Source organism: Cimex lectularius, unplaced genomic scaffold (genome assembly GCF_000648675.2).
Source record: "Cimex lectularius strain Harlan isolate CLEC.00 unplaced genomic scaffold, Clec_2.1 scaffold317, whole genome shotgun sequence".
In the NCBI taxonomy this organism is placed as follows: domain Eukaryota; kingdom Metazoa; phylum Arthropoda; class Insecta; order Hemiptera; family Cimicidae; genus Cimex; species Cimex lectularius.
In genome coordinates, this window is record NW_019393018.1 from 53,818 (window position 1) to 81,568 (window position 27,751).

Below are 27,751 nucleotides of genomic sequence, written 5' to 3' on the forward strand. Positions count from 1 at the left end.
AAACGTCGACCAACTGGTTGAGGATCGAATTTCTTTTATTTCTATCGTGGTAATATAATCATTGTCCACCACTTTCATAAACATGGTAAACTTTCATACAATTCAATCACCTCAACAATAAAATCTCGATTGGATGTCATTACCAATAAAGAATAAAGGTTTTTGACTTTTTGAGAATGTACGACGGAGATGTTTGCTCAGTGACAGAAAGACGGAGATTGCGCCAAAAAAACGAGCGTTTTCCCATTCACGACCAGGCCAGCGCGCCAAAATTCCCACCCTACACGCCAGGTTTTCCCATTCACGAACGCGCCATGCCGTCGTCGCGCCGTAGATATTTGGAGTGGCGCGAAAGAGTTTGGACCGGTAGAATATTCGGCACAGCCGGGCACGCCAGTTCAGTTTTGTCATTGACGTGGTTTTTGGAACGGCGTCGCTCCGTTTGGACCGCTAGGAGCGATCGTGAATGGCCACCTTAAGGTAAAGGTCCCGGGTTCGAATCCAGCGGCCCTGCATTCGAACCCGACATATTTACAAATAGGCGTTTTTTCAAAAACACCGGCACCCTGAGAATTTATACGACCTCTGCTGTTTCGAACCCTCGTAAAAAAAAAAGGTTTATAAATGAGCTTCTAGTGTTAATAAAATTACATGGTTGTTACTTGTTATGTGAACGAAATTAGGAACAGTTGAAACTTCTTAGTTTTTAAATTTTATAAATTTATTTTTCTTTATAATTTTAAATATTATAAATTCCTTATTGGCCATGTTAGAAAAAGGTGGCAAAGTTGGTGATTTCTTTCATACAGCAACCCTGTAATCAATCTTCACGAATAATCTTGGCACACTGAAGATTAAAAAAAATTCGAAAAATCGCTTGGAAAGTTAAATTTGGTGAGCGCGAGCGGTGAGCTATGAAAAAAATGCTTATTCAGTTCACTGAACGAGCGGTTTTGATCCGACCCAGTGCGCTGGCTGGACGAGCTTGTGGATTGACCGTCTTAGAGGGATTATGAAGAAAAATGTAAATGGGTCCAGATGTGAAGGAAGACCTTTGTCTTTCGAGCGAGGCAGTAGGTAAGAAGTCGAACGGGACGCCTTAAAATCAGGATCGCAGAGTCAAGATGTAAAAATACATAATAAATTTATAAAAATAAATGACCAAAAACAAAAACCAATTCGTTATTGTGTAAAGTGAAAAATAAAGAAAGTGAATTTGAGTAAATTTCGTTGGCATGCGAAGAGATTCATCAAAGGGCCATCTGCAAGATTTACAAAGGAATTACTGGAAGGTAACCACGACAGAATTGTCGTTGGCTTCCTGAAGGGGCACTGGCGCCTAAGAAGGCACATGGACTGGATAGATGAACTGCCCGAAGAAACACTGGGCATGCCAGGAAGAAAGGTAGACTGCAAAACAGATTTTATGTTTTTGTGAGTAGATTAGACTAGTAGATTCGATGCCGCAAGCACGATTCTAAGGAGCCGCTGGCAAGGGTAAGGAGACTATCGACCTGAAGGTGACCAGTGAATTATAAAAACAGAGGATCACAATAGATCTACACAGGACGAGGTACGCAAGGCCTTGTGGCCTTGTCTTTTATCCCTATCCCTATCTCCTAAGAGTTTCGCTGGTTACCGCTGGTGAAGATTTTGTAAATTTCTGGCCGTATTTATAAATCAAATTGTCATATAGGAGTGCAGAACGTCCAACTACCGGTTGGGGGTTGCGGACGAGGAGCTAAACCACTTTACGATGCTTTTCTCCATGTCAGAACCGCTAGCGTGGTGTTACTTGATTCGTAAAAAATTCTGCCCATTTTTATATTTCCGGTAAAATATATGATACATTTTGTTAACGTTTTAAAGTATTAAATAAAGATTTAAAGTCCTGATGAAAGGATTTATTCCTTGAACGCACGTTGAAGTAATTGAGTGTTTTCTTTATAAATTCAGTAGTTTCGTGGTCCGCTTGACCAAGTATATCTTATTAAGGTTTTTAGTTGAGATAAAAAAATGGCAAATTTCAGGAGGGAAAATTCAAAAGGTGCCGTTGAGATGGGAAGTTGGTGTACGAGTGGATCGAAAAAAATAATTTATAAGTACTTTGCATGTCTCAATGGACGTGGGTTATTTTGCCGGATTAAAAGTTAGTCCACGAAGCAAAGGCAATGACGGTACCCAACATAGCAGATCTGAACTAAACGTACGTAGTCGCACGATAAGGTCTCTTCTAATGAACAAGGGCTAAATACAAGTTGTACGAATATGTACGATCTTTTTATCGTACTTATACCTTGTACTCTTGATTCTGATATTTGGTGGGCAGTATGTTGATACAAAGCTTTTTGCAATATCAGTAGCCGTTTTCGTCTCATTGTTGGATGTTAATGTTGAGGCTGGCATGAATTTTGAAATATTATTTCGTATTTGCAGATTTTATTTATATTTTAGAAATGATGTGGGTTATTTATTGGATTAAAAGTTGGTCCACGAAGCAAAGGCAATGACGGTACCAAACATAGCAGATCTGAACTAAACGTACGTAGTCGCACGATAAAGTCGCTTCTAGCGTACAAGGGCTAAATACAAGTCGTACGAATATGTACGATCTTTTTATCGCACTTATTCTTTGTACTCGTGGTTCTGATATTTGGTGGGCGGTATGTTGATACAAAGCTTTTTGCAATATCAGTACAAGAGATCTGAAATATTAATTGTGTATGAACAAACCTGTTAATGTTGACTATATTTTCTCATGGACATGGATGCTGACCGGAGAGAAGAAACTAGTCTTAATCCTTTTAGTTAATGATCCTTTGACTCTATATACGTGTATTCATATTTTTAAAGCCAATATTGGGCGACAAAACTCAAGGATAATCAATTTACAGGTTAAAAGTTCTAAATTTGTTAAATCAGTAGAAATAGATTTGAAGTTTGATGAAGGGGATAAATTGGTCGAAAGCTTGAACCAAGCGATTTTCTCTTTTTCAAATTCTCCTTATTAAGATGTTTTATATATAATTACAATATTAATTCTGATATCAAGCACATCAAGATTCATTATTTATCATTAAAATTATTTAGGTGCATTTAAAAAAATTAACAATTGGTGGGCGGAATGTTTACAATAGAATCAATATACAATATATATAGTTTCAATGGATGTGGGTTATTTATTGGATTAAAAATTGGTCCACGAAGCAAAGGCAATGACGGTACCCAACATAGCAGATCTGAACTAAACGTACGTAGTCGCACGATAAAGTCGCTTCTAGCGTACAAGGGCTAAATACATGTTGTACGAATATGTATGATCTTTTTATCGCACCTATACATTGTACTCGTGGTTCTGATATTTGGTGGGCGGTATGTTGATACAAAGCTTTTTTCAATATCAGTACAAAGGATCTGAAATATTAATAATATATGAAGAAACCTGTTAGTGTTGACTATATTTAGTCATGGGAATGGATGCTGACCGGAGGGAAAAAACTAGTCTTAATCCTTTTAGTAAATGATCCTCTGTCTCTGTTCACATACGTGTATATATATATTTTTAAAGCCAATATTGGGCGTCAAAACTCAAGGATAATCAATTTACACGGTTAAAAATTCTAAGTTTTTTAAATCAGTAGAAATAGTTTTGAAGTTTGATGAAGGGGATAAATTCGTCGAAAGCTTCAACCAAGCGATTTTCTCTTTTTCAAATTCTCCTTATTAAGATGTTTTATATACAACTACAATATTAAGTCTGATATCAAGCACATCAAGATTCATTATTTATCATTAAAATTATTTAGATGCATTTAAAAAAATTAACAATTGGTGGGCGGAATGTTTACAATAGAATCAATATACAATATATTACCGATACAACGGACAACAATATATTTTTTTATTAAATATACTTTTCAAAAAGTGTTAGGACATTGATTTTTGTGTTACTATGTCTGTGACGGAAAGCGATAATTAAAAACCAAGACCAGGATAATTAAAAACGGCCAAATTATTAGTTTTTCACCTATGTCCAATTCCGGCTCTCTGATGGTTTGAACATTGTTAAATCTCTGAACTGAAGATGTCGTGAAACCGATAACTTTCTGACGTACTATATCCAACAGGCACGACTTCAATAACTTTTTTTTTAAATGGGTCTGGGTTTATTTTTGTTTCTATAATAACGAGCTTTGATGTATGAACTTTTACTCTATGTTTAAAGACAAAATTTGTTAAATGCTACTGCTCACTGCAATTTTCTTTTTCTGGTGTAAACTTTCCAAAAAAGAAGTTAATTATTTTAAAAAATCGATTGCTTGAGGGAGGTTATGTTCACTGGTTCATCTTTATTAGTTATTTATTATTATTATAAAAAATGGCAAAAAGGAGGGAAAATTCAAAAGGTGGGGTTGAGATGGGAAGTTAGTGTCCGAGTGGATCATAGCTCAAGTGGTTGAGCAGCGGCGTATCTAGCCGAAGATTGTGGGTTCGAATCCCGCTCGTGCCATTGACTTTTTTATCTCAACTAAAAACCTTAATTAATTGTTTTCTTTGTAATTGGGCTCATCTTTTGATTGGGTTTTAAATTTATTTTTTATATTTATATATGAATATAACTTATTGTATGTAAAATATGCAACAAATGACTTTCTAAATATTATTATTTTCCAGTTTTTCTTTTCTGGTGATGTGGTAAAAAAAAGCCAGAAAAGCGAGAAATTTGTTTTTATCACGATGATTGATTATGTATTGAACTAAACCGTTTGGAGCAGACATGTTAAGTAATTAATTTAATGAATATTAATTGGTATAAAGCAATGAAAGAATTTTATCGAGCGTTGGTTGAGTAAGAACTGTGCAAAAGGATTAGATGTGAAGAAGGTGGAAGTGGCGGATCCAGTTGTTTCCGTGGAGTTTCGCTGATTACCTTCACATGTGTTGTAATTTAGACTAACAACCCCTGGGGAACCCTTGTCGGTTCTCCCCCATCAACACGCCTCTCATTAGGGCTCCAATCCGTGGCATTCCCGACCCGCACCCCCGGCCGGGCCTAAACTGAATTTGTTTTAAATTGAAATCACGGCGGATAGCAACTGTTGATCCTTTGTGCGACCCTTCACCATTAGGAGATAACGCACTTAGCTAGGACCCTCACTTTTATCTTCGTTTACCCCGACAAACAAAGCCCGAGGAGAAATTTTCTCTGACTCACTCGAAAAATGTCAAACTACTATTTTTTTATCGTAATGTTTCTTGTTCTACGATGTTTACAAAAGTGGAAAAACGGAGACAAAATCTCTGTCAGGTCTCCATAAATTTTCGTTTTTCATATATTTTTCTGCTGCCAGTCGCTTGATCTTACATGGAGAGAATACGGAAATGGGATCATCGATTTGCCAATGGGGCTTAGTAACCAATAAAATATTTTTCAAGCAATTTAAACAATTTTTTACTATCTGAGCACACGGCAGTGCTTTGGCCAAGTTCCATTATTATCAAAATTATGAGACACTTCCCGTATAAGTAGAAATTTGATGTTTGGTACAAATGTAGGGTTTTTAAGTAAAGGTAAGTATATGAAAATTGTAATTTTCTCATAATAAATGCCGCTTTAAAGGGTTAGACTAATCATCAAAATTGTCGTATAAGGCACTTCCGGAATATGTAGATCCGTGAAATTTGGCAGAAAGTTAGGGTTTATATTGTAAATAAAGTGAAAAATTGAATATTGCAATTTTCCTAAATTAGAGCCGCTTTGCATAGGGGTGATAATCAAAACTATAAGCTACTTCTCGTGTAGGTGGAAACCTGATAGTTGGTACAACTTACAGATCTGCACAGAAATTTCATTTTCATATCTTACATGTATTTGTATAATTTAAACAATTCGGTAGTTTGCTGGTCCGCTTGACCAATTAATATCTTTCAATTAATTAAGGTTTTTAGTTGAGATACAAAAACAGTGTCACGAGCGGGATTCGAACCCACGATCTTCGGCTAGATACGCCGCTGCTCTATTACTTGAGCTATCAAATCTTCGATCCACTCGGACACTAACTTCCCATCTCAACCCTACCTTTTGAATTTTTCTTCCTTTTTGCCATTTTCAAATGTCTTGTAATCTATTTGATTCTCGGCGACAAATGGCGTATCTAGCTGAAAGTTCGAATTCCGCTCGTGACACTGACTTTTTTATCTCAACTAAAATCTTAATTAATTGAAAAATTTGAACAGTGTTTATAAATCCCAGGGCCTGAAGATGGTAAGAGTAGAGAAAATTCAGGTTTTATGTAAGGAAACGTGTTTTTCTTAAATAAATACTAAAAAATCCTAACTTTTCAACAGATTGAGTGAAAATCATGACATGAGGTCTACTGCATTTTAGTCCAATTTAGACGATACTGTCATAGAATTTTTTTAATACGCAAGCTAACCACTCTGTATAATAACCCCTGAAATACCTGCACAATAACGCTAAAACTTTTTTTTTCGCTCGCGAATATTAATCAAATGATTAAGGTTTTCAGTTGAGATAAAAAAGTCAATGGCACGAGGAGGATTCGAACCCACGATCTTGGGCTTGATTCGCCGCTGCTCTACCACTTGAGCTATCGTGACCTCGATCCACTGGGTCACTAACTTCCCATCTCAACCCCACCTTTCGAATTTTTCTTCCTTTTTGCCATTTTTCAAATGTAATCTATTTGATTCTCGGCGACGAATGGCGTATCTAGCCGAAGGTCCTGGGTTCGAATCCCGCTCGTAACACTGACTTTTTTATCTCAACTAAAAACCTTAATTAATTGAAAAATTTAAGCAGTGTAAACAATAAATCCCAGGCCCTGAAGATGGTAAGAGTAGAGAAAATTCAGGTTTTATGTTAGAAAACGTGTTTTCTAAATAAATACTAAAAAACCTAACTTTTCAACAGTTTGAGTGAAAACCATGAGGTCTACGGATTTTAGTCCAATTTAGACGGTATTGCTATAGAATTTTTTTAACAAGACAAGCCAACCACTTTGTATAATAACCCCTGAAATACATGCACAATAATGCTCAAACATTTGTTTGATTTTTCCTTCGCGAATATTAATCAAATGATTAAGGTTTTTAGTTGAGATAAAAAGTCAGTGTCACGAGCGGAATTCGAACCCATGACCTTCGGGTTTATACGCCGCGCCGCTGCTCTACCACCTGAGCTAGCGTGACTTCGATCCACTCGGACACTAACTTCCCATCTCAACCCCACCTTTTGAATTTTCCCTCCTCCTTTTTGCTGATTTTTAAATGTCGTGCAAAAAACTTAAATAATTGAAAGATATTAATTGGTCAAGCAGACCACGAAACTAGTGAAATTAATCAAATGTTTTTTGCTAGGTCGAAAAATACGTACGTAGCTAAAGCGTGTCGATAAAACGTTGATGTTGTTAAATAAAGTTGTGTCCTCTCTCTACAAATTCTCCATTGATTTTCACGAAACCAAGCTAATTTTCTGTTAAATTAATATACTTCCAAGAATAAATAAAGTTAAGACGCCGAAAACGGAAAAAATGTTGATTAAATGTGGAAATTATTATGTGATTATTAAATGATTAAGTGTAAATTATAAATTAGATACAATGATGGATTGTATGATGAAAAATTTAATTAGCCGTAGGCTGTAGTTGTTTTCCTACGCACTTTATTATAGATTTGAATGAGTTAAAGTAGTTAATTGGCATAAAATCATGTCTTTTGTCAAGTCTCTTCGTCCATATGTGCCTTCCGACACTGCCCTTTTTTAAAAGGGCGCGCTGTGAGAAAGAGAATGAGGGCGTGACAAACGCCAGCGGGGATCTTCTAATCCAATCCGACTTTAATCACCGGTTCAAAGGTTTTAGAAGACAATTACCCGCGGCGCCCAACCCGACGAATGTTTATCATTGTTTATTAGCTATTAATAATTAACAAGAAGAGTACCTTAACGCTCTACTGAGCTTGTCGTAGTTCATGTTTGGCTTGGATTTCCTTTCGCCCCATCTCCGGGCGACCTCGTCGGGGTCGGTGAGCTTGAACTCGCCGTTCGTACCCTCCCATGTGATGCAGTTGGCGTTACTCGAGTCGCTCAGCAGCTCGAGAAGAAACTGCCATAGTTGGATCTGTCCTGAACCTGAAAAAAAAGGTCAGAATCTATAAAAGGGTTCACAATTGTATCGGATCGATTCGAAATCCAGACGAAAGGAATTACATAATTTAAGGAGGAAATAAAAAGTGTGGTCCCCTGTTTCAGTCTAGCAGACACGGTACAGAATTTCGTCATCTTCAGTGGTATCTTTATGTCATTGATGAAAAAAAATCAATGATTGAAAAATGTGTTCAAAAAGCGCTAACGGACACAACAGCAGTTAAAAGAAATTATGAGCATAGTGCTGCAAGTTAACGAACTTAAAGGGTGAATTAGGTGAATTAAAGAAAATTAAATGAGAAAGAGAGACGGAGAGAGAGAGAGAGAGAGAGAGAGAGAGAGAGACTGAGAGAGAGAGAGAGAGAGAGGGTGGGACGGATGGAGGGAGTGAGGGAGAAAAAGATGAGTGAGCAAGTGCGAGAAAGAAAAAGGAGGGAATTAGCAAAAAAAAAAAAGGATATGAAAAAAGAGTGAAAGAGGAATGATCGTTCAATAAGAATGATTTGTGCATTTAAATTGGAATCTCTTCGATCTTTCTGTCAGTGATAATTATTTATTACGTGTTTATTTCGGTCAATGACAGATACGTAGATAGATAGATAGGGAGATAGAGAGAGAGATAGATAGATAGAGAGAGAGAAAGAAAGGGACAATGGTGATAGAAAAAGAAAGAGAGCTTCGCCAGCCAGAAAACAAAAGAGGGTAGATGTATAGATAGATAGACAGATAGATAAAGGGTGAGAGAGAGCAAATTATGTAGATAAAGAAAGAAAGAGAGTGAAAAAAGAGAGAAAGTGTGTGTGAGAAAGAGTAGAAAGAGAGAAAACAAATAATATACATAAGAAAGAAAAATAGTGAAAGGGACAGACAGAGAGAAAAAGGGATTCAATCTTTATTTCTGATATCATATGAAACACTTTACATTTTAAAAAAATACAAGCTCTTCACAATATTTTACAGCTTAAAGATTAAAGAATACAAGCATAAAGAATAAAAAACATTGAAATAAAGTCTTGCAATTTTTTGCAGAGAGAAACAGTAAGAGAGAACTAGAGAAATATAGAGAATGAGAGAAGGAGAGGAGAAAGGAAGAAAGAGAGAAAATAGTATAAGAATGTGAGGGATAAAGGAATGTATAGAAAAAGAAAGGAAAAGAGAGACGGAAACAAAATAAAGATAAAAGACAGAAGAAATGGAGAGATAAGAAAAGGGAGAGTGAGAAAGAAAGGGAGAAAGTGTAAATGATTAAAACCGAGGTTGAGGTAATGGTAAATATGGTATTATTTTTTTAAATGTCGTGTAATCTATTTGATTCTCGGCGAAAAATGAAATGGCCACGGAGAGCTGAAGGTGAGAGAGTGAAGGTATACTTCAATTTTACTTATTAAATTTACTAATTTTCGAAATGGCAAAAAGGGAGGGAAAATTCAAAAGGTGGGGTTGAGATGGGAAGTTAGTGTCCGAGTGGATCGAGGTCACGATAGCTCAAGTGGTAGAGCAGCGGCGTATTTAGCAGAAGATCGTGGGTTCGACTTTTTTTATCTCAAGTGAAAACCTTAATTAATTGAAAGTTAAGTATAACGTTAAAAAGAGTCGGCCTTTTTGCGACCTGCGCACCGCGTCCAATATTGGTCTATTGTGCATGTAATTATTACATGGGATCTTCGTTAAGCTTGAGGCTATTTAGCAAATCCCAAAGAAATAATGGGGTAAGATAGCCGAAACTTTTCTGACAGACCATCCCATCAAGGCAGGTAGACGAACGACGTTCCAATCAAATTACAAAACAGCTTAGGTGCTTAGGCCAGAATGATCGTTAAGTAACAAACTCCATAGACCATATAATTTTAACCATTAACTGATCGTTCACGTTTTATATTATATAATATTCGAGGTTTTATATTATTTGAGTATTACTTCTCCAGTTCTTTTTCAAACCCTGTCTCGGCGGGTTTTACTGGGAATGTCAAGCACCCTGGACACATAAGCTTGATTTCTTTTATCGTCCCACAATGCTACGAATTCTAGCCGAATCCGTATGACTTAAAGCCATCACTGAAGCAAATAAAAAAAAGTAATAAAAAAATAAATCCACCGAAACGTTAGAAAGGACAGAAAAACCAACACCGAAAGGATTGATTATTCAAAGGGTTTTTTAACCAAATTTTACCAAATCTATTTTGAAACACATGCCGGAGATATTATCTCTAATTCTTTAAACATTCCTTAAAAATATTTAAGGTGGTCATTGTATTTTGCCTCTCAGCGTAATATAGAATCGATATAAAATCGTAACTCTGGAATACTAGCGTATTGCATGTTTTTATTTAGGACAAACCGGGTTGAAAGGGTTAATTTTTTTTTTAAATAAATCAAATCAAGTACAGTGCGACCCAAACGGAATAAGGTCGTCGAACGTCCGAGGGGGTGTTTAATTTATATAAATCACAAAAAATAAAAGGTGGGGGGTATAAAAACCCCGCCGGAAGCGCAATTCGCGACTGTCATAAATCAAGTCAGTTCGCAAGCGATAATTCTGCATTGTCGAATGTGCCGAGGCCGAGTGAGAGGGCTCCGAGCGTGACGAGGGTTTAGCAAAAAAAAAAAAAAATCCCAAAGAGTTTTAATAAATTTATTCTCCTGGGGCATCAGAGGGGGGCGATTTGCTGGGCAATAAAAGTTGGAACAGGAGAGATAATAAAAAACAAGGGCCATGTCCACGTCCACGGAGGGGATAAACAGAGTGTGACGCACGGGTGAACAGGTGAACGTTATGTGACCTTCTCTGACCCTCTCGCTCCCCCGAATGGACCCTATCGTAACTTTGCGTTTTTCTACTTTTCTACCCTCCATCGGGGAAAACAATTTATTGCCCCTGTTCGATTTGCTTGGCTCCAGAAAAAATATTACCAATTAATCTTCATAGATAAAATCGGTAAGTTATGTTGTCATTTCTCCTTTAGTCTTGTTATAACAAATTTATTTTTTTAACAACGAATCGTGGCAATAAATTTGAATTGGTTAGAAGAAGTGTGCACCTTGATAATTTAAGATATAATCTAGTATGAATTAAAATTAAGGTGTTTATTAAAAAGGCACCTGCCCTTAAAAATATAGTCAGTTATGTGACTGATGTCGTTTATTTTATCGTATTTCTCATTTAATGGATCTTAACATAAATTTTATATCTTTCAATTAATTAAGGTTTTTAGTTGAGATAAAAAAGTCAGTGTCACGAGCGGGATTCGAACCCACGACCTTCGGCTAGATACGCCGCTGCTCTACCACTTGAGCTATCGTGACTTCGATCCCCTCGGACACTAACTTTAACATCTTTTTCATCTTCGAATTTTTTTTTTTTAATTAACAAAAGTGGCCATAAATTTGGAAAGACTTCACCGATCTTTAAGAAACTTTACCGTAATTTAGAACAATAAAAACTACATGTAATAGCGTAAGCCTGTCTTACGCAAATAAATGAAAACGGAAGAAATAAAATAAAACATTTGGATTGTTTTTGTCTCTGCCATCTTTATTTTTCTCAGTTATAATTACATAAAATCTAAAAATTTCTAAAATTCTAAAAATTCTAAAATCCACTCGAACACTAACTTGAAAAATGGCAAAAACGAGGAAAAATTCAAAAGGTGGGGCTCAGATTGGAATTTAGTGTCCGAGTGGACACTATAAAATATGCATATATAATTATATATAAATCTTTCAATTAATTAAGGGTTTTAGTTGAGATAAAAAAGTCAGTGTCACGNCTTCTTTCTCTACATTTTTGCTTTCTCTCTCCATTTCGTTTTCTTTCTCTATTTACATGTTTCACTTTCTCTGATTTTCTCCCTTCTTATTTCATTCTCTACTTACATTTTCTCTCTCTTTCTACTCATCACTCTCTCTTCCATTCTTATCTCTGCTCGCCTTGGATTATTTACAGTACCGCCCCAGTTTTTACAGATATAGCTGATAAATTTGATTTAACAATTCGCTTATTAAGGATAACTTTTCCTTATATTTTATTGATCTACTTAGTCTCGTTAGATTTCTCTTGCTGATTTTCTTGCTTTGTTGAATCCCTTTCTCTATCTCATTCTTATAAAAATTTTCTCTGGCTTTCTGTCTCTCTCTCTCTGTCTCTCGCTCTCTCTCTCTTTCTCTCTCTCTCTCTCTCTCTATTTCACACTCCCTTCTTAACTCTTCTGGCTGCCTCTCTCTCGCTCTCTCACTCACTCTCTTTCTGTCTCTCTTTCACCCACTCTCTTTCTGTTTCTCTCACTCACTCTCTCTCTCTCTCTCTCTCTCGCTCTCTCTCCCCCTCTCTCTTTCTCTCTCTCGCTCTCTCTCCCCCTCTCTCTTTCTCTCTCTCACTCACTCTCTTTCTGTCTCTCTTTCACCCACTTTCTTTCTGTCTCTCTCACACTCTCTCTCTCTCTCTCTCGCTCTCTCTCTCGCTCTCTCTCTCTCCCCCTCTCTCTTTCTCTCTCTCGCTCTCTCACTCACTCTCTTTCTGTCTCTCTTTCACCCACTCTCTTTCTGTCTCTCTCACTCTCTCTCTCTCTCTCTGTCTCTCTCTCTCACACACTCTCTTTCTGTCTCTCTCTCTCTCTCTCTCTCTCTCTCTCTCTCTTTCTCTGTCTCTCTCACTCTCTCTCTTTCTCTCTCTCTCTCTCTCTCTCTCTCATCTCGATTTATAAAATAGCCAAAATAGCCAACATAAAATGGCAAGACGTTTACCTGAATATTGTTTTATTCTTTATGACTTCTAAATCGCGAATTATTTTGAAAAGCTCGTATTGGATTATAATGGAAAGGGTTTCGTGATACAACAGAAATAAACGTTTATTACTCAAGCTTAATCGAAACTCTACGCTAAATTGCGTTTTTTACTTTATTCTTATCAGTGCAATCGTGTTTCATTATATGACTAGTTTATTCTAACGTATGCGGTTGGAGGTGGAGTGCGAACAATTATTTAGAACTGGCCGTGAATGAACTGTAACGAACTCGAACCGGTATTAATATTCAAAGAGTTGAGATTTAACTAGTTTCGATAAGGGTTAGCGTGTGCTCAATGAGGTGCATGGCGAATGTCGGCAATAAACATGCTTTTCATTGGCGGTTGTGTTCTCTGCCTTATATTTTTCCTTTTAACGTTGAAAATTTTCTTCGTGGTTCGTTGCTATTTAAAGATTTTGTTTAAATTAAAAACCGACTTTTCAGCAAATTTTACGTTTCTATACATGAGCAATAAAATGTTACTGCTTTTCGTTTTTTGAATGTTTGCAATTAATTAGAAACTGTAAATGATAGTTGATACTATTCGAAAAATTTTCAGCATACGTAAAAACGCTCGTCAATTTTTCATTCTAGGCTTGTGAATTTTATCTGGGCTACAAACAAAAGAACAAAGAAAGAAGTAGAGATGGATTTAATTAAAGTCATAGTTTAGCAACGAAAGATTAAAATGTACATTAAAAATATGCAAATACTATTATATAATAATATAATAAATGATACAATTGTATATTATTAATTTTATCTTTATGCCTCACTCTCACCTGTTTTCGCTTTTACTCTATTTACAGTACCTATGAGAATATCTGATGCACTGTTTCTCTTTCCATCTTTCCCTCATCTCGCTTTCATTATATTTATCCATAAATCTATTTATTTATCGATCGATTTTTCTTTTGTTTTTGGTCCATTATCTTCCCAACCACAACTTTTCTCGGTCTAACATTATCTATAACTCTATCTTTTCTTCTTTCACTCTATTTAATTATAAATCTATTCTTTACCTGTGGACATGTATGTTTTGCTTTTTCCATCATTCTTAGTTTCTTTCCCTACTTCATTGCTTCATTCTCACAGTCTCTCTCTCTCTATATATAGGTCGATCTATCTATCAATCTATCTATCTTCCTCTCTCCCAAATTTAACACTATATTTACATAAATCTTAATTTATTATGTTTTTTAAAATTTCAATTTAATAATTTTTTTCTCTACTAAATACTCCAATTATACACTCTAAGCAGGCGAACTATCTATTTGTTAAATATAAGAGAAAAATTAAAACATTAAACTTAAGACAAAATAATATATTCGAAATTCCAATACATAGAACTAAAACATAATCCAATTCTTTCTTAATTACCAGCATAAAGATGTTTAATAATGTTCCAAATGGTATTTCCTCTGATAGAGATTTTCTTTCAAAAGAAAATATCTAAAACACATGATGGCCAATAATTAAAACCATCCTAAAATCATGGAATCATAAATTAATTATGTATTATATTTTGGTAATTAACGTTTTTAGTTGAGATAAAAAGTCAGTATCACGAGCGGGATTCGAACCCATGATCTTCGGCTAGATACGCCGCTGCTCTACCACTTGAGCTATTCTGACTTTGATCCACTCGGACACCAAATTTCCATCTCAACCCCACCTTTTTGAATTTTACCTCCTTTTTGCCATTTTTCAAATGTCATGTAATCGATTTGATTCTCGGTGATAAATGAAATGGCCATGGAGAGCTTTATTGAAGGTATACTTCATTTTAACTTATTAAAATCACTAGTTTTCGTTGTCTTTATTAAGGTTAATTAAGGTTTTTAGTTGAGATAAAAAATGGCAAAAAGGAGGGAAAATTCAAAAGGTGGTGTTGAGATGGGAAGTTAGTGTCCGAATGGATCGAGGTCACGATAGCACAAGTGGTCGAGCAGCGGCGTATCTAGCCGAAGGTCGTGGGTTCGAATCCCGCTCATGACACTGACTATTTTACTTCAACTAAAAACCTTAATTAATTGAAAGATATTAATTGGTGAAGCGGACCACGAAAACTAGTGAATTATATTTTAGGTTTCTGCATTCTCTATGTAAGTATAATATAACGAAAAATAAAAAATAATTGGTTAATTAATTTAAAGTCATGTATATCAAAAAATCGTAAAGTTTTTATTGTTTATCTTTTTATTTTTTTTTAATTTTTATTCATTGATTGCTTACATAGATAAATACATATTGTCTTATAAATTTATAAACCGAAAATTGTCGTATTGTGAAAAATTTAGTAAAAAATGTGTAAAACTTTGTTTTGTCTTGTATTCTATTTGCAAAATAAATTGTAAAGACCAAAAAAAATTGCATAAATTATATATATAATGTAAAATGTACAACACACGTTACATAGAAGAAAGGTCCAGGAGACCTAACTTTGCGTGGTTAAATAAAACTTTTAATCTCTCTCTCTCTCTCTCTCTCTCTCTCTCTCTCTCTCTCTCTCTCGCTATCTCTCTCGCTCGCTCTCTCTCTCTCTCTCTCGCTATCTCTCTCGCTATCTCTCTCGCTCGCTCGCTCGCTCTCTCTCTCTCTCTCTCTCTCTCTCGCTATCTCTCTCGTTATCTCTCTTATTTCAATCTATTTTTTTAACTTTTATAAACTTTACGCATTTTCATCACTTAAACACCCATCCTTCATCCTCTATCTCTTTCTCTCTATCAACCATCCATATATTGCTTAGTCTTTTAATCCCATTCTCACCTAAGTGGTGAATTAATGTTTAATTAAAGTAAATTTGAGATTCAAATGATCGGCCCTTTATCCGTCAAGTCGTCCCCTTTTTATTACAGCAACATCGATCATTTAGCCACCTTAGCTCGTATTAGATCACACCCCCTAGTGCCAGTCATAGTGAAAGGGGGGCTGTAAACCATCAATATCGTCCGATAAAAGAGTTCTGGAAACAAATTCCCTTCTGTTTATTGACGTAATCTCGTTTCACTGGGCCTAACGTGGGGAGAGAATAATGAATATTAATATGTGCCGGGTGCAACCTCACCTGAACTCGCTAGTCTACTGCTGGTCGGTCCGAACATCTGGTAAGGATCTGAAACAAAAAATACTGATTTGAATGTAATACCGTGAAAAAACAGAAGAAAGGGAAGGGTTAATAATATTTCCACAATATTATGCCGTAGGCAAATATCAATCATTTCAGAAGAAAACTAACATACGAATTGTTTCCTGTTATCAGACATTGGACTGTTTAATGCATTGTTCTCGACATCCTCAAACTATGCTTTATGGAATGGCTCGCATAAACTCTACAGAGCGTATATAATCCTAATTGATTGTTATAGGTATTGTGTGGCTTTGAGATTAGACCACTTGATATCTGATCCTAGTTGATAGTGAATAGAATGTACAGAGTAACTCATATAAATACAGGGTTGATGTAATTAAAGGCAAAGATAATATTTGCACAGTGTTCTTTTTATTGTCTTCAATTTTCCTTTTTGGTTTGCTACTCAAACTACGGTACATAGTGTAGAAATGTGCGGTGATTNAGTGCCATTGACTTTTTTATCTCAACTAAAAAACCTCAATTAATTGTAATATATTAATTGGTAAAGCGGACCACGAAATTAGTGAATTTTTTTTTTTTATATATATTCAATCACAGTATTTCTACTGTACATCGCAAAACCTTGTCGAAAATTTATAATATTAATTAGTTAAAGTCAATATTAATTTGACTGTTATCTAAAACTTTAATGACGTTTAAGTATGATATAGTTCTTTTTAAAATAGCCTTTTTGTCAGTATATTTCAAAAATGATATTTTCTCTTTTCTTTCTTTATTTTCTCTTCTCAAGCCCCACTCTCTCCTCTCATTCTCTTTTTTTCCTGTTTTTCTCACCCTATTTTTTCGATAAACTTTTACGTTTACTTTTATCCACTTGTTCCCCTATAATTTACTTTTATCTCATTTTACCTTTCTTTCCTTGTCTTTCTCAATACTGATGCCCTAAAAACCTTTCCCTCTCACTCTTTCAAGAGAGAGAAATAGAGAGAGTCGAAGAAGCAAGCAGAGAGCGAGGAAGAAGAAAGAGGGAATGAGATTGATATATTTATATANACAAAGAAAGAGAAAAGAGTATCTGAAAATAGTATATAAGTAATAAGAGAGTAAGTATATGCAGAGAGGAGAAAAACAAATCAGGCGAGAGGGAAAAATATTATAATTAAAAGAGAAAGATTAGATTAGTAGTTTCGATGTAGTTTTGAATTTGTGGTGTGAATGTTGTTGAGTGAAAAATGATCACATAATTTTGTATGCTCATCCAATGACGTTTTGATATTTAATGTGGAAGTTTTTGTTTGGTTTACAGACCTCTACAAAATATCTTCCAATTTAAGATTTGTGTTAAAATAGAAGAAATTGGGGAGGGGGGCGCAACGGTTTAGGCGTTGACACGGCGCCCATCACTGTAAGGTAAAGGTCCCGGGTTCGAATCCAGCGGCCTTGCACTCAAACTCGACATACTTACAAATGGGCTTTTTTTTCAAAAACCACCGGCACCCCGAGGGTTGATATAACCCTCTGCTGTTGCGAACCCTCGTAAAAAAAAAAATTTAGATAATTTCATTTAAAAGATCAGTCGATATGAGGTTTTTCTTGAAATGGGTTCAGTCTAGTTGATATTGTAATGTGTGTTTGACAAATCTGCTGCAGGAAATGGAACTCTCGATCAACTGGATCGTACAATTAATGTACCGGGGTAGCCAATTGACAAATAGTACGGTCGTAAATCCTTAAAATCCTGTCGTAATGTGATGTTAATGACACACTAACGAGAAGGAGGGCGATATTAAATATAAGGGTAGGGGCCAGACGCAGTGTTGATCGCCCCTCGTCCCTCGGGGTAACTTCCGCAACGCTAATATATATTTATTGGATAGGGCGTTTCTATTGTTTACTTTGCACCCCCTAATCACGACTCATCCCACCGCCCCTAATGCTCATTTGCATCTTTTGTTCTTATTTTATTAAGTGTTGAAGGCTTTCGGCCCAAGGGATGGATAATGACTTCTAAGCCGACACCCAAAGACAAATTACGGCACTTCTCTCTCTCATTCTCTATCTCTTTTTCTTCTCTACTTTATGAAGGTTGGGAATAATTTTTTTTAACCAACTTTTACCCACCCCCTCTTTAGAAAATAGAAATTCTTTTGTTCATTTAAAAAAAATTGATTGTCACTGCCCCTGGTTCTTAATTTTGAGAAGTAGCGGTCCTGGGTTCAAATCCGGGTTCCTCCGTTGAAATGATCATGTAAATTTAGGTTAGGGACTATCTATACACCTCTTATCAATTCCCGTCTTTTCTTATTCAATTTTTATTGTATACACTACCACTGTCTCTCATTCTCTCTGTCTCTTCTTCCTCTCTCTCTCTCTCTCTCTTCTCTGTCTTCTCTTCCTTTGTCTCTTTTACATGTTTTATCTGATTAATTTCTCCTATCACTTTCGACTTTCCCTCACTCTATTTACCTATTTATAGCTCTTCCCCACAGATTCTCTTTTTTAATTTCTCTCATTTCCTCTCCCCCTCCTATCGTTTTATCTGTAGATCTCTATTTCTCTGTGTTCTGTCTCTTGCTTACTCTTTCTCTGTTATTCCTACTACCTCTTTTTCCTTTATTTTTTATTTCAATCATTCATCTCTCTCACTCTCTATCTCTCTTTCTCTGTTATTCTTTCTACCGCTCTCTTCTTTTATTTTTCTCTCAATCTCTCGCACTCTTGTCTCTCTTTTCCTTTCTACTCATCTATCTATCTAGTAATCTATCTCTTTTTCACTTTCCCTTTGGCAACTTTTTAAGTTATTCTTTCTTAACCATTTCTTACTTCCTTGCTGTTTCTGTATCTCTCTTGTTATTTGCAATTTATATCATTCGCTCGCCCCTTCCTTTTTCCTTTCCATCACTGTCTCTCCCTTTGTTTTCTTTCTATGCCACTCTTTTCTCCCCCTCTTTCTTTTAATTTATCTTTCTCCGATGTTATTTTTTCTCATATTTTGTTTCACTTCTGATTCTTTTATTTTTTGTCTGTCTCTTTTCTGTTGACGAAGGTGCAGAATAACCTGCAAAAATAATAATTTTTGCCAACTTTTAGAAACCACTCTCTTTAGAAAAACATGAACAATCGTTTATTCAGCTAAAATGTTTGATTATCAGACCGTGTGGCACATAATTGTCAAAAGCGCCGGTTCTGGGTTCAGATCCTGTGGTGGCTATTGATATTTTCTGAATTTGAAAATTTAGGTTGTCCGTCACTAGAATGTTACCATGATAAGTGTAAACTAACTCAATTATTGGTAAATGATGATTTTTATAAAAATTAAACTTTATATTAATTAAGGCTTTAAGTTGAGAGAAAAAAGTCAGCGTCAGAAGCGGGATTCGAACCCACGATCTTCGGCTAGATGCCGCTGCTCTACCACTTGAGCTGTCGTGACCTCGATCCACTCGGACACCAATCTACCATCTTAACCCTAATCTCGAGGTCACGATAGCTCAAGTGGTAGAGCAGCGGCGTATCAAGCCGAATATCGTGGGTTCGAATCCCGCTTCTGACGCTGACTTTTTTATCTCAATTAAAAACCTTAATTAATTGGAAGATATTAATAGGTCAAGAAGTGAATTAAACTTTATGTTAGTGTTAGGCCAATCGTGCGCCTATTTCCTTAAATGGGATGAAACTTTAGTTTGCTACGAAGTTAAACTTTTATTATAAACCGTGTGCCTCCCGGACAGGAGGGTTTTCGCTACAGACAACGGTTTTTGTGTATTTGTAAATATTTGCCGTTGACCAAGCTGAGTCAGTAGTGGACAGGGATTGTCCATTAACCCTCGGCCGTCCTTCCCATTTAACACCACATTACACCGGCCATATACAATATTGACTCAAGTCACACATCCTAAATGGGAATTCTCGTTGCTATTGGGAGGATGGTCAATATATAGATGAATTCCTCTCACGGTCGGCCAAGAAGCTATATTGCTTTCGCAGACGTTTAAAGCCCTAAAGTTCGTGTTTAAAATGCAAAATTGCACCGATTTTCGCCGAATCGTCCCTAAATTATTTCCACGACGATAAAAAACTTAACTTTACCGCTTTTACGTATCGCAATTAGTAGTTTAAAGGCGCGTGTCTAAGCAGTTTTAAGGAAAGAATATAAAATACCAGGTGGATTGAACTATTATCGACGTTCGCACTCCTTGGAACATATCTCTAAATTCTCATTCATCTTTTCAACTCGGTTATTGATTTGACTTCTCTTATCAGTTAATGTCTTTCGACATTAGAGCCAGATAAACCGACGGTAACACTTTTAAAAACACATTTAACCCTTATTTCAAACAGAACAAGAAAAATAGAACTTACGTTACCTATCACCTGATATTATCTTTCTTTTTACCATTAAAAATGATTAACAGGTTTTGTTTAAAGAAGTTCAAAAGGAAATTAGAATGAAAGTTAAACCAAAAGTAAATTCCATTACAGTCTGATCATCAATTAACAATATTACGATAAAAGCACTATTTTACGTAAAAAGTAAAAATCTGAGGAGGATATATCAAAAGTTCATCTAAGAAGAATGTACCATAAAAACGATTTATATTTAAAAACCATATTTCACCCACGCCATGTGAAAATTACGCATGCTTCAAGAACTAAAATATGATGGGTTTTCCAAGTTTCCTTAGATTCGGCCGGAACAACAATTACGATAGCGTTTATAATTAATAGGAAAAAATTAAGGATCTTTTGGAAATTAAACAAAAACATTAACGTCCTTTGCGAGAATCCTTAAAGATTCTGACGGACGACGTTTCAAAATTCTTTCTCTCTTTCTCACCTTCGCTCTTTTTCTATCATTTTGCTACGACTTTTTTCATAATCAGTTTTTTTTTCGTTGAGTTTCCTTTGTCCCTTATGTTTTACGCTGTCCTTCCTGTTTTTTCAGTTACTATATCTCATTCTCTTATATATATCTCCCTCTGTCTTGCTCTGTTGTCCTTTCTACCTTTTTCTTCTTCCTTTTTTCTTTTAATCACTGTCTATAAATTCTCTCTCACTTTCTTTCTCTCTCTTTCCCTCTCTCTCTATCTCACTGTCTTTTGCTCTATCTGACTTTCTAATCTCTGCGCCTCCTTTTTATCTTTCAATCACAGTCTCTCATTCCTCTGTCTTTCTCTCTCTCCCTCTCTTTTGTCCCCTTTTTCTTTATTGTTTTTCTACTTCTCTTTCCTTATTTTTTCAATCACTGCCTCTCCTTTCTTTTCTCTCACGAAAATAGGGTTAAATGAAAGAAAAAGAGAGTGAGAAATTTTAATTAGAACACAGAAAACATTAATTGTAAAAGTTAAAGAAAGATTGAGCTAAAATGGGATAGTAATACAATTAAAATACAATTCAAAAACATAGAGAGAAAAGAGAATGAGTGGTAAGAGCTCACTCTTTCTTTAACTTTCTCAATTAATGCTTTCTGTGTTGTAATTAAAATTTCTCACTCATTTTTTTTCTTTCATATAACGTTATTTTGTAGATCTCTTTTTTCGTTCACCCTTTTACTCTCTCTCCCTCTCTCTCTCACTCTCTCTCTGTCACTCACTTAGTTTCTTTTTTTCTCTATCCCACTGTTTTTTGCTCTACATTACTTTTTAATCTCTATGCGTCCTTTTTATTTTTCAATCACTCTCTCTCTCTCTCATTCCTCTGTCATTCTCTCTCCCTCTTTTGTTCCCTTTTTCTTTGTTATTTTTCTACCTGGCTTTCCTTCTTTTTTCAATCACTGCCTCTCCTTCCTTTCCCCTCACGAAAATAGAGTTAAATGACTGAAAAAGAGAGTGAACAATTTTAATTAGAACACAGAAAACATTAGTTGAGAAAGTTAAAGAAAGTGTGAGCTCTTACCACTCATTCTCTTTTCTATCTATGTTTTTTTAATTGTATTATTATCTCATTTTACCTCACTCTTTCTTTAACTTTCTCAATTAATGTTTTCTGTGTTCTAATCAAAATTTCTCACTTCCTTTTTCTTTCATTTAACCCTATTTTCGTGAGAGAAAAAGAAGGAGAGGCAGTAATTAAAAAAAGAAGGAAAGAAAGGTAGAAAAACCAGAAAGAAAGAGGGAACAAAAGAGAGAGAGAAATTAATTAATTTAAATTTATTCTTTTTTCTTTCGTATAACCCTATTTTCTCCATCTCTCTTCTCTCTCACTCTCTTACTCACTCTCTCTCTCTCTCCCTCCCTCTCCATCTCCCCCCGCTCTCTCTCAAGCACGAATTGATGGCCTAATATATTACTATTATTTTAAATTAATACTGCTTAAAGAAATCATTCGTTTATGTTATTTTATATTAAAATGTTTAATGTTTACTTTGATTTTTAATAAAGTCGTAATTTTGTATTGTATAGGACAAATCTGAATCTTTAAACGATACATATCTGAATATAATGGATTTGAGAAAATATTTACAAATCTTCTTTGTTTATTCTGTAACGGATATGAGAACGTTTGGCGGAGTAATTTTCCAAGGGAGATATAGGTCTCAAATAGCCACTGTGTACCTAATTTTCAGTATGTATAATTTTATGGGATTTACATAGTTATTGTTTTTTAATCAGCATACTATCTGGAGGTTGTGACCAGTCAATCAGGACAGCCAATCGACAACTGCGCTAGTTATCAGGAGGTCTGAGGTCAGGAGTCGGACGGCCGCCGACGTTAGGTGTACGACAATCAATCCGAGATTTCCACCGTCACGCAATTCGACTCCCACGTTTTCATATCATTGCCCACTTATTCAAGTGTTAGTCAGAACGGGTGCTGACTCAGGCAATGCCGTGACCCCTGACCGGAGTCAAGTGCGCTGAGTCAAATCCAGCCAGCACGCCGGTAATCACACAATTACACGACCTTTCATTAGCATATTATCGTGCGATGATCGGTCCGATCTCACCTTTCCCTTGCCTACCGCTTTCTAACGGGTTTGTCCGAATTTCATATTATTTAATGCCTTTCGTGTAAACGGTTCAGATATGTCATTTAAACTGGCTGTTACTAACCTGGCTGCCTCAGATGGGTGTGAGCGTCCAGTGAGGACTTGGCCATTCCGGTCAATGAATTGCTGTACCCTGTCAACAACATAAACATTTATTTTACTCCCTTTATTTATCTATTATTTATCTTCCTCAGATTGTCATAACACTTTTAATTTAATCAAGGCTAGAGTTACAATAAATAACTAATCAAGCATATGCCTCAATCCATTTACATCCATCCCATTTAAAACATTAAAATTAATTAAAAAATATATCTCATTGTTTTCAACCAAAAACGACATTTTGACATTCTGACACAAATAAAACTATTCAAAAGTTCAAAGTTGTTCGGCTTGCAATTTAGCCCAGTAACTTTATAAAATTGTACTCTTCGCACTAGATGTCAAATGGTAATAAATAATAGTAAAACCTTAAATAAAATAGGATGATGAGTTTTCATTCAGATTAATTAAGATTTTATTATTCAAAATTTTATATTCTAATCACTGTGTTGTAAAGAGATAAAATAAATAGAGGAGAAAACGAAAAGAGAAAATATATATGTAAATTAACTAATTTGGTGGTCCGCTTGACCAATTAATATATTACAATTCATTGAGGTTTTTAGTTGAGATGAAAAATGGCAAAAAGGAGGGAAAATTCAAAAGGTGGGGTTGAGTTGGGAAGTTAGTGTCCCAGCTATACGGATACGATAGCTCAAGTGGTAGAGCAGCGGCGTATCTAGCCGAAGATCGTGGGTTCGAATCCCGCTCGTGCCATTGACTTTTTTATCTCAACTAAAAACCTTAATTAATTGTTATATATATGTAAATGTTTAGAAATTAATTAATTTTTTGTCAGGAACATTATATCAATTAATCCGTGCTGGTTGAGCCAAATTTTTTTGACTCGTTCGTCCATTATATTTAAGATATTACGAGTTTATAATTTTAATTGAGCTATTAGCCTGACTAGCATTATAAATTATTAGTATTTAAGGTTTTTAGTTGAGATAAAAAAGTCAGTGTCGTTGTGATGTTCGTCGAATAGCAAATTGTGTGGCACATTTTTTTCATCTGGTGCATTTCGTAAATAATTATCGTTGCTCCAGAGGAGAGTATTTTGATCCAATCAAGCTATCTTCGATCATTTTTTCTTCCCTAATATAATTTTGAGGGATACTTTATTGGAATCAGTACTGAAGAAAGATTAGTTTATTTTTACATCATACAAAACAACGGTTGGAGTTGTTATTAAGTGTTGTAACAATTTCTTTATTGACTAGACCCGTTTGATGACTTCATTTATGATTGTTTTTATTTAATGGGAATCAATTAATTAAGGTTTTTAGTTGAGACAAAAAAGTCAGCGGCACGGGCGGGATTCGTACCCACGATCTTCGGCATGATACCATACCACTGCTCTACCACTTGAGCTATCGTGACTTCGATCCACTGGGACACTAACTTCCCATCTCAACCCCACCTTTTGAATTTTCCCTCCTTTTTGCCATTTTCAAATTCAAAAGGTGGGGTTGAGATGGGAAATTAGTGTCCGAGTGGATCGGAGTCACGATAGCTCAAGTGGTAGAGCAGCGATGTATCTAGCCGAAAGTCGTGGGTTCGTATCCAACTCGTGACACTGACTTTTTTAACTCATCTAAAAACCTTAATTAATTGAAAGATATTAATTGGTCAAGCGCACCATGAAAACTAGAGAATTTAATAAATTATTAGCAGTTATAAGGGAATTTAGACGTAGGCATTGTTGTTAGTCTATTTACGACATTATTTTGTGTTGAGCGATGTGGGCCACGATATCTTAGCCAAATGGCTTATTTGCATGCTGACCTTCGGTAATAACGATCATCTGGGAGAATGTGTGGTCATCAAAGAAGAAATGATTTTTCCTCGTAAAACCCGAGAAATAAGCAGAGGTTAATTTAAATAAGCAAGACAGGCGGTGTTAAGCTGGGGGATGATCTATCTAGCCAAACCAATAAAAGGAAAAAATTGGAAATAACGTTAATCCAAAAGAAAATTTAAACTCATAATTTCACTTTTTTTAAATCTAGATCTAAAAGTATGAAAATCTGACTCATAATATCAGTCAATGATGTTGATCGGCGAAAAAAGGCCACGAAAATCACAATAACCAATGCCAAAAATTCAAATTTATTTTGAAACACAGCCCTTTTTGTCCCACAAGATCCGACCATCCCGCGTCTCAATATTTCATGCGTGCTACTCAAAAAAATGATGATTACTTTGTTTTATGGGCTGATTTGGATAATTATAGTTATCCCCTTATTATTATAGCTATACATGTACTACTTTTATATTACAGTATTTATGTAAAATTATAGCACTATTATAATTATACAAGTATTAATAATTATCATTTTGTTCTTCTATTCCCAGAGAAAAAGATGGATAGATATCGAGAGAGAAAGATTGATTGATAGAAATAATTTGGAGAAATGTGAGAATACACGTTACTTTTCAACACAAATGCACGTATCACAACATAGTTAAACAAAGAATCTATGAAAAAGTTGGATAGGAAAAATATAGATATGAGGGGGTAGACATAGACTGACATTTGAGAGAGAAAGAGAGCAAGAGAGAGAGAGAGAGAGAGAGAGAGAGAGAGAGAGAGAGAGAGAGAGAGGAAGGAATAAGTGAATAGCGAATAAATTAGAAACAGTGTACTATTGGTAGAGTATGATAATGTGAAAAATAAACAGAAGTCCGAAACAGATAAATCCGAAGAAAGTGACTCAAATAAAAGAAAAATATGTATATATAAATCTTTCAATTAATTAAGGTTTTTAGTTGATAAAAAAGTCAGTGTCATGAGCGGGATTCGAACCTCCGACCTTCGGCTAGATACGCCGCTACTCTAACACTTGAGCTATCGTGACATCAATCCACGCGGACACTAACTTCCCATCTCAACCCCACCTTTTGACTTTTCCATCCTTTTTGCCTTTTTTCAACTTTTTGACTTTTTCTGACTTTTTTATCTCAACTAACAACCTCAATTAATTGAAACATATTAATTGGTCAAGCGGACCACGAAAACTAGTGAATGGATTATATACAAAGTTCATAAAGAAATTATATACTTATATAGAAGATAAAGTTGACCGAAAATTACCATTTTGTGAATTATATGTAGTTTGTACATTTATTTTGTAAATAATAACACAATTTTTAAACCAAAATAGGACCATATAAAAGTAAATTCGGTGCTAAATCTAAAAATGAGGTCAAATGTTTGTAACAGAAAGTAATTAATTAAAATCAAAGTACGAAAGAATGGAGAGAATTCAGAAAAGAAACTGGTTTTTCTTAAATAAACACTAATAAAAATCGTTACTATATATATATATATATATATATATAGATAGAAATGAGAGAGGAAAGAAAGAGTGAGAATTGGTACTACTTAAAATTTGGTATGGACTAAGAATGACCAATAATTACAAAATCTCTACATTTCAGGTGATAAGTTTGGTCCTCCGGGCAAGATGTTACTGCCATTCTTCCATGACTATGGAGTTTCATTTTTGGGAGGAGAACTTGCGGAAGAAACACTAAGATATAATCTCCGAATTTCGCAAAATAAATCGTCGAAGGATTTTTGAACAGAATTTATGCCTAGTCCCTGTTGGGGATACTGCAGTTTTGCGTTAAAATCGATTATTCTTGTATAGTTTCCAAAGTAGATTCCAAACGATTTAATTTTTCATATATGGGCGTAGCTTGAGGAGTTGGTTTTGTTCACCTTTTTCATCGTTTTGTGATAAGTTTGAACCCGAGTAAATAGCTGCTCACGTTTTGATTTAAGCTAAACATAATTTTGAGCATTCTGTCCTGTCTGTTCAGGAATTCTGCTAGGCTCCTCACTCGTTGTTCTGATTAAGTGAAATAAACAAAGTTAATACACAAATGAAATAATTAACAATCATTTAGATCTTCCTTCTTTAGATCTAGAAAGAATAAGGATAAAATTACCGGAAGGTTAGTGGTCCCACGCCTTATCTCTTTTAGGAAAAAGAGGATTAATTAAAACAATATTGATTTTATTCGTACAAATTTAATATTTTAATGGACTGATTTTTTTTATCCGGCCCGGAGGACCAATGTTACGGCATTGGCCATAACAAGTGACTTGAAGCTATATTTGCAGATAGTCTGAAACTACTGGATCTCTCATTCCGGTGATTGTCGATTATCTGTTTATAAATAGGGAAAATTGGAGGTTCAAGGTTTAAAACGTTGTTGTACTGCGATTATTATCAACTTTTCTAATAAATCTTGTACCGAAAAAGACATCTGTACAAAATTTTGAGCGTCAATAATTTTTAATTTACACATTTGTTTTATTTTTAGATTGTGCCTACAGCTTAGATACTTTGCACATATTAATTTGTAGTAGATAATCTCCTTTTTTGTAAATAAATTATTTATCTTGTAACAAAAAGATTACCGAATTGATGATGAATGCAAAAAATTAAGAGAACACTCTCACTAGTGGCTGGGTGAAACCTTTATATATTATATGCTTGCATTTATGTGTTTCTTCTTGTTCTTTTGCCAGTAATTTGAATTGAGAGAACAACGACATGCTAGTAAAATTAAGAAAAAAGAAAATATGATAGTATTGATAAAAATT

The 27,751-nt window shown here is 35.2% G+C and overlaps 1 protein-coding gene across 4 annotated transcripts in view; it reads right to left on the reverse strand.

The window, feature by feature from the left end:
* The window catches only part of LOC106661724 (DNA-binding protein D-ETS-3-like), a 248,056-nt gene that overhangs the window by 18,037 nt on the left and 202,268 nt on the right, over positions 1–27,751 (reverse strand). For 3 of the 4 annotated variants that reach the window (XM_024229822.1, XM_024229821.1, XM_024229820.1), the window contains 3 exons: positions 23,096–23,164; positions 16,017–16,079; positions 7,963–8,152 (listed from right to left, as the gene is read on the reverse strand). In XM_024229822.1, coding sequence (XP_024085590.1) covers positions 7,963–8,152; positions 16,017–16,079; positions 23,096–23,164 — 322 coding nt within the window. The remainder of the gene's footprint in view (positions 1–7,962; positions 8,153–16,016; positions 16,080–23,095; positions 23,165–27,751) is intronic. The other variant, XM_014385293.2, reaches the window with a different exon arrangement.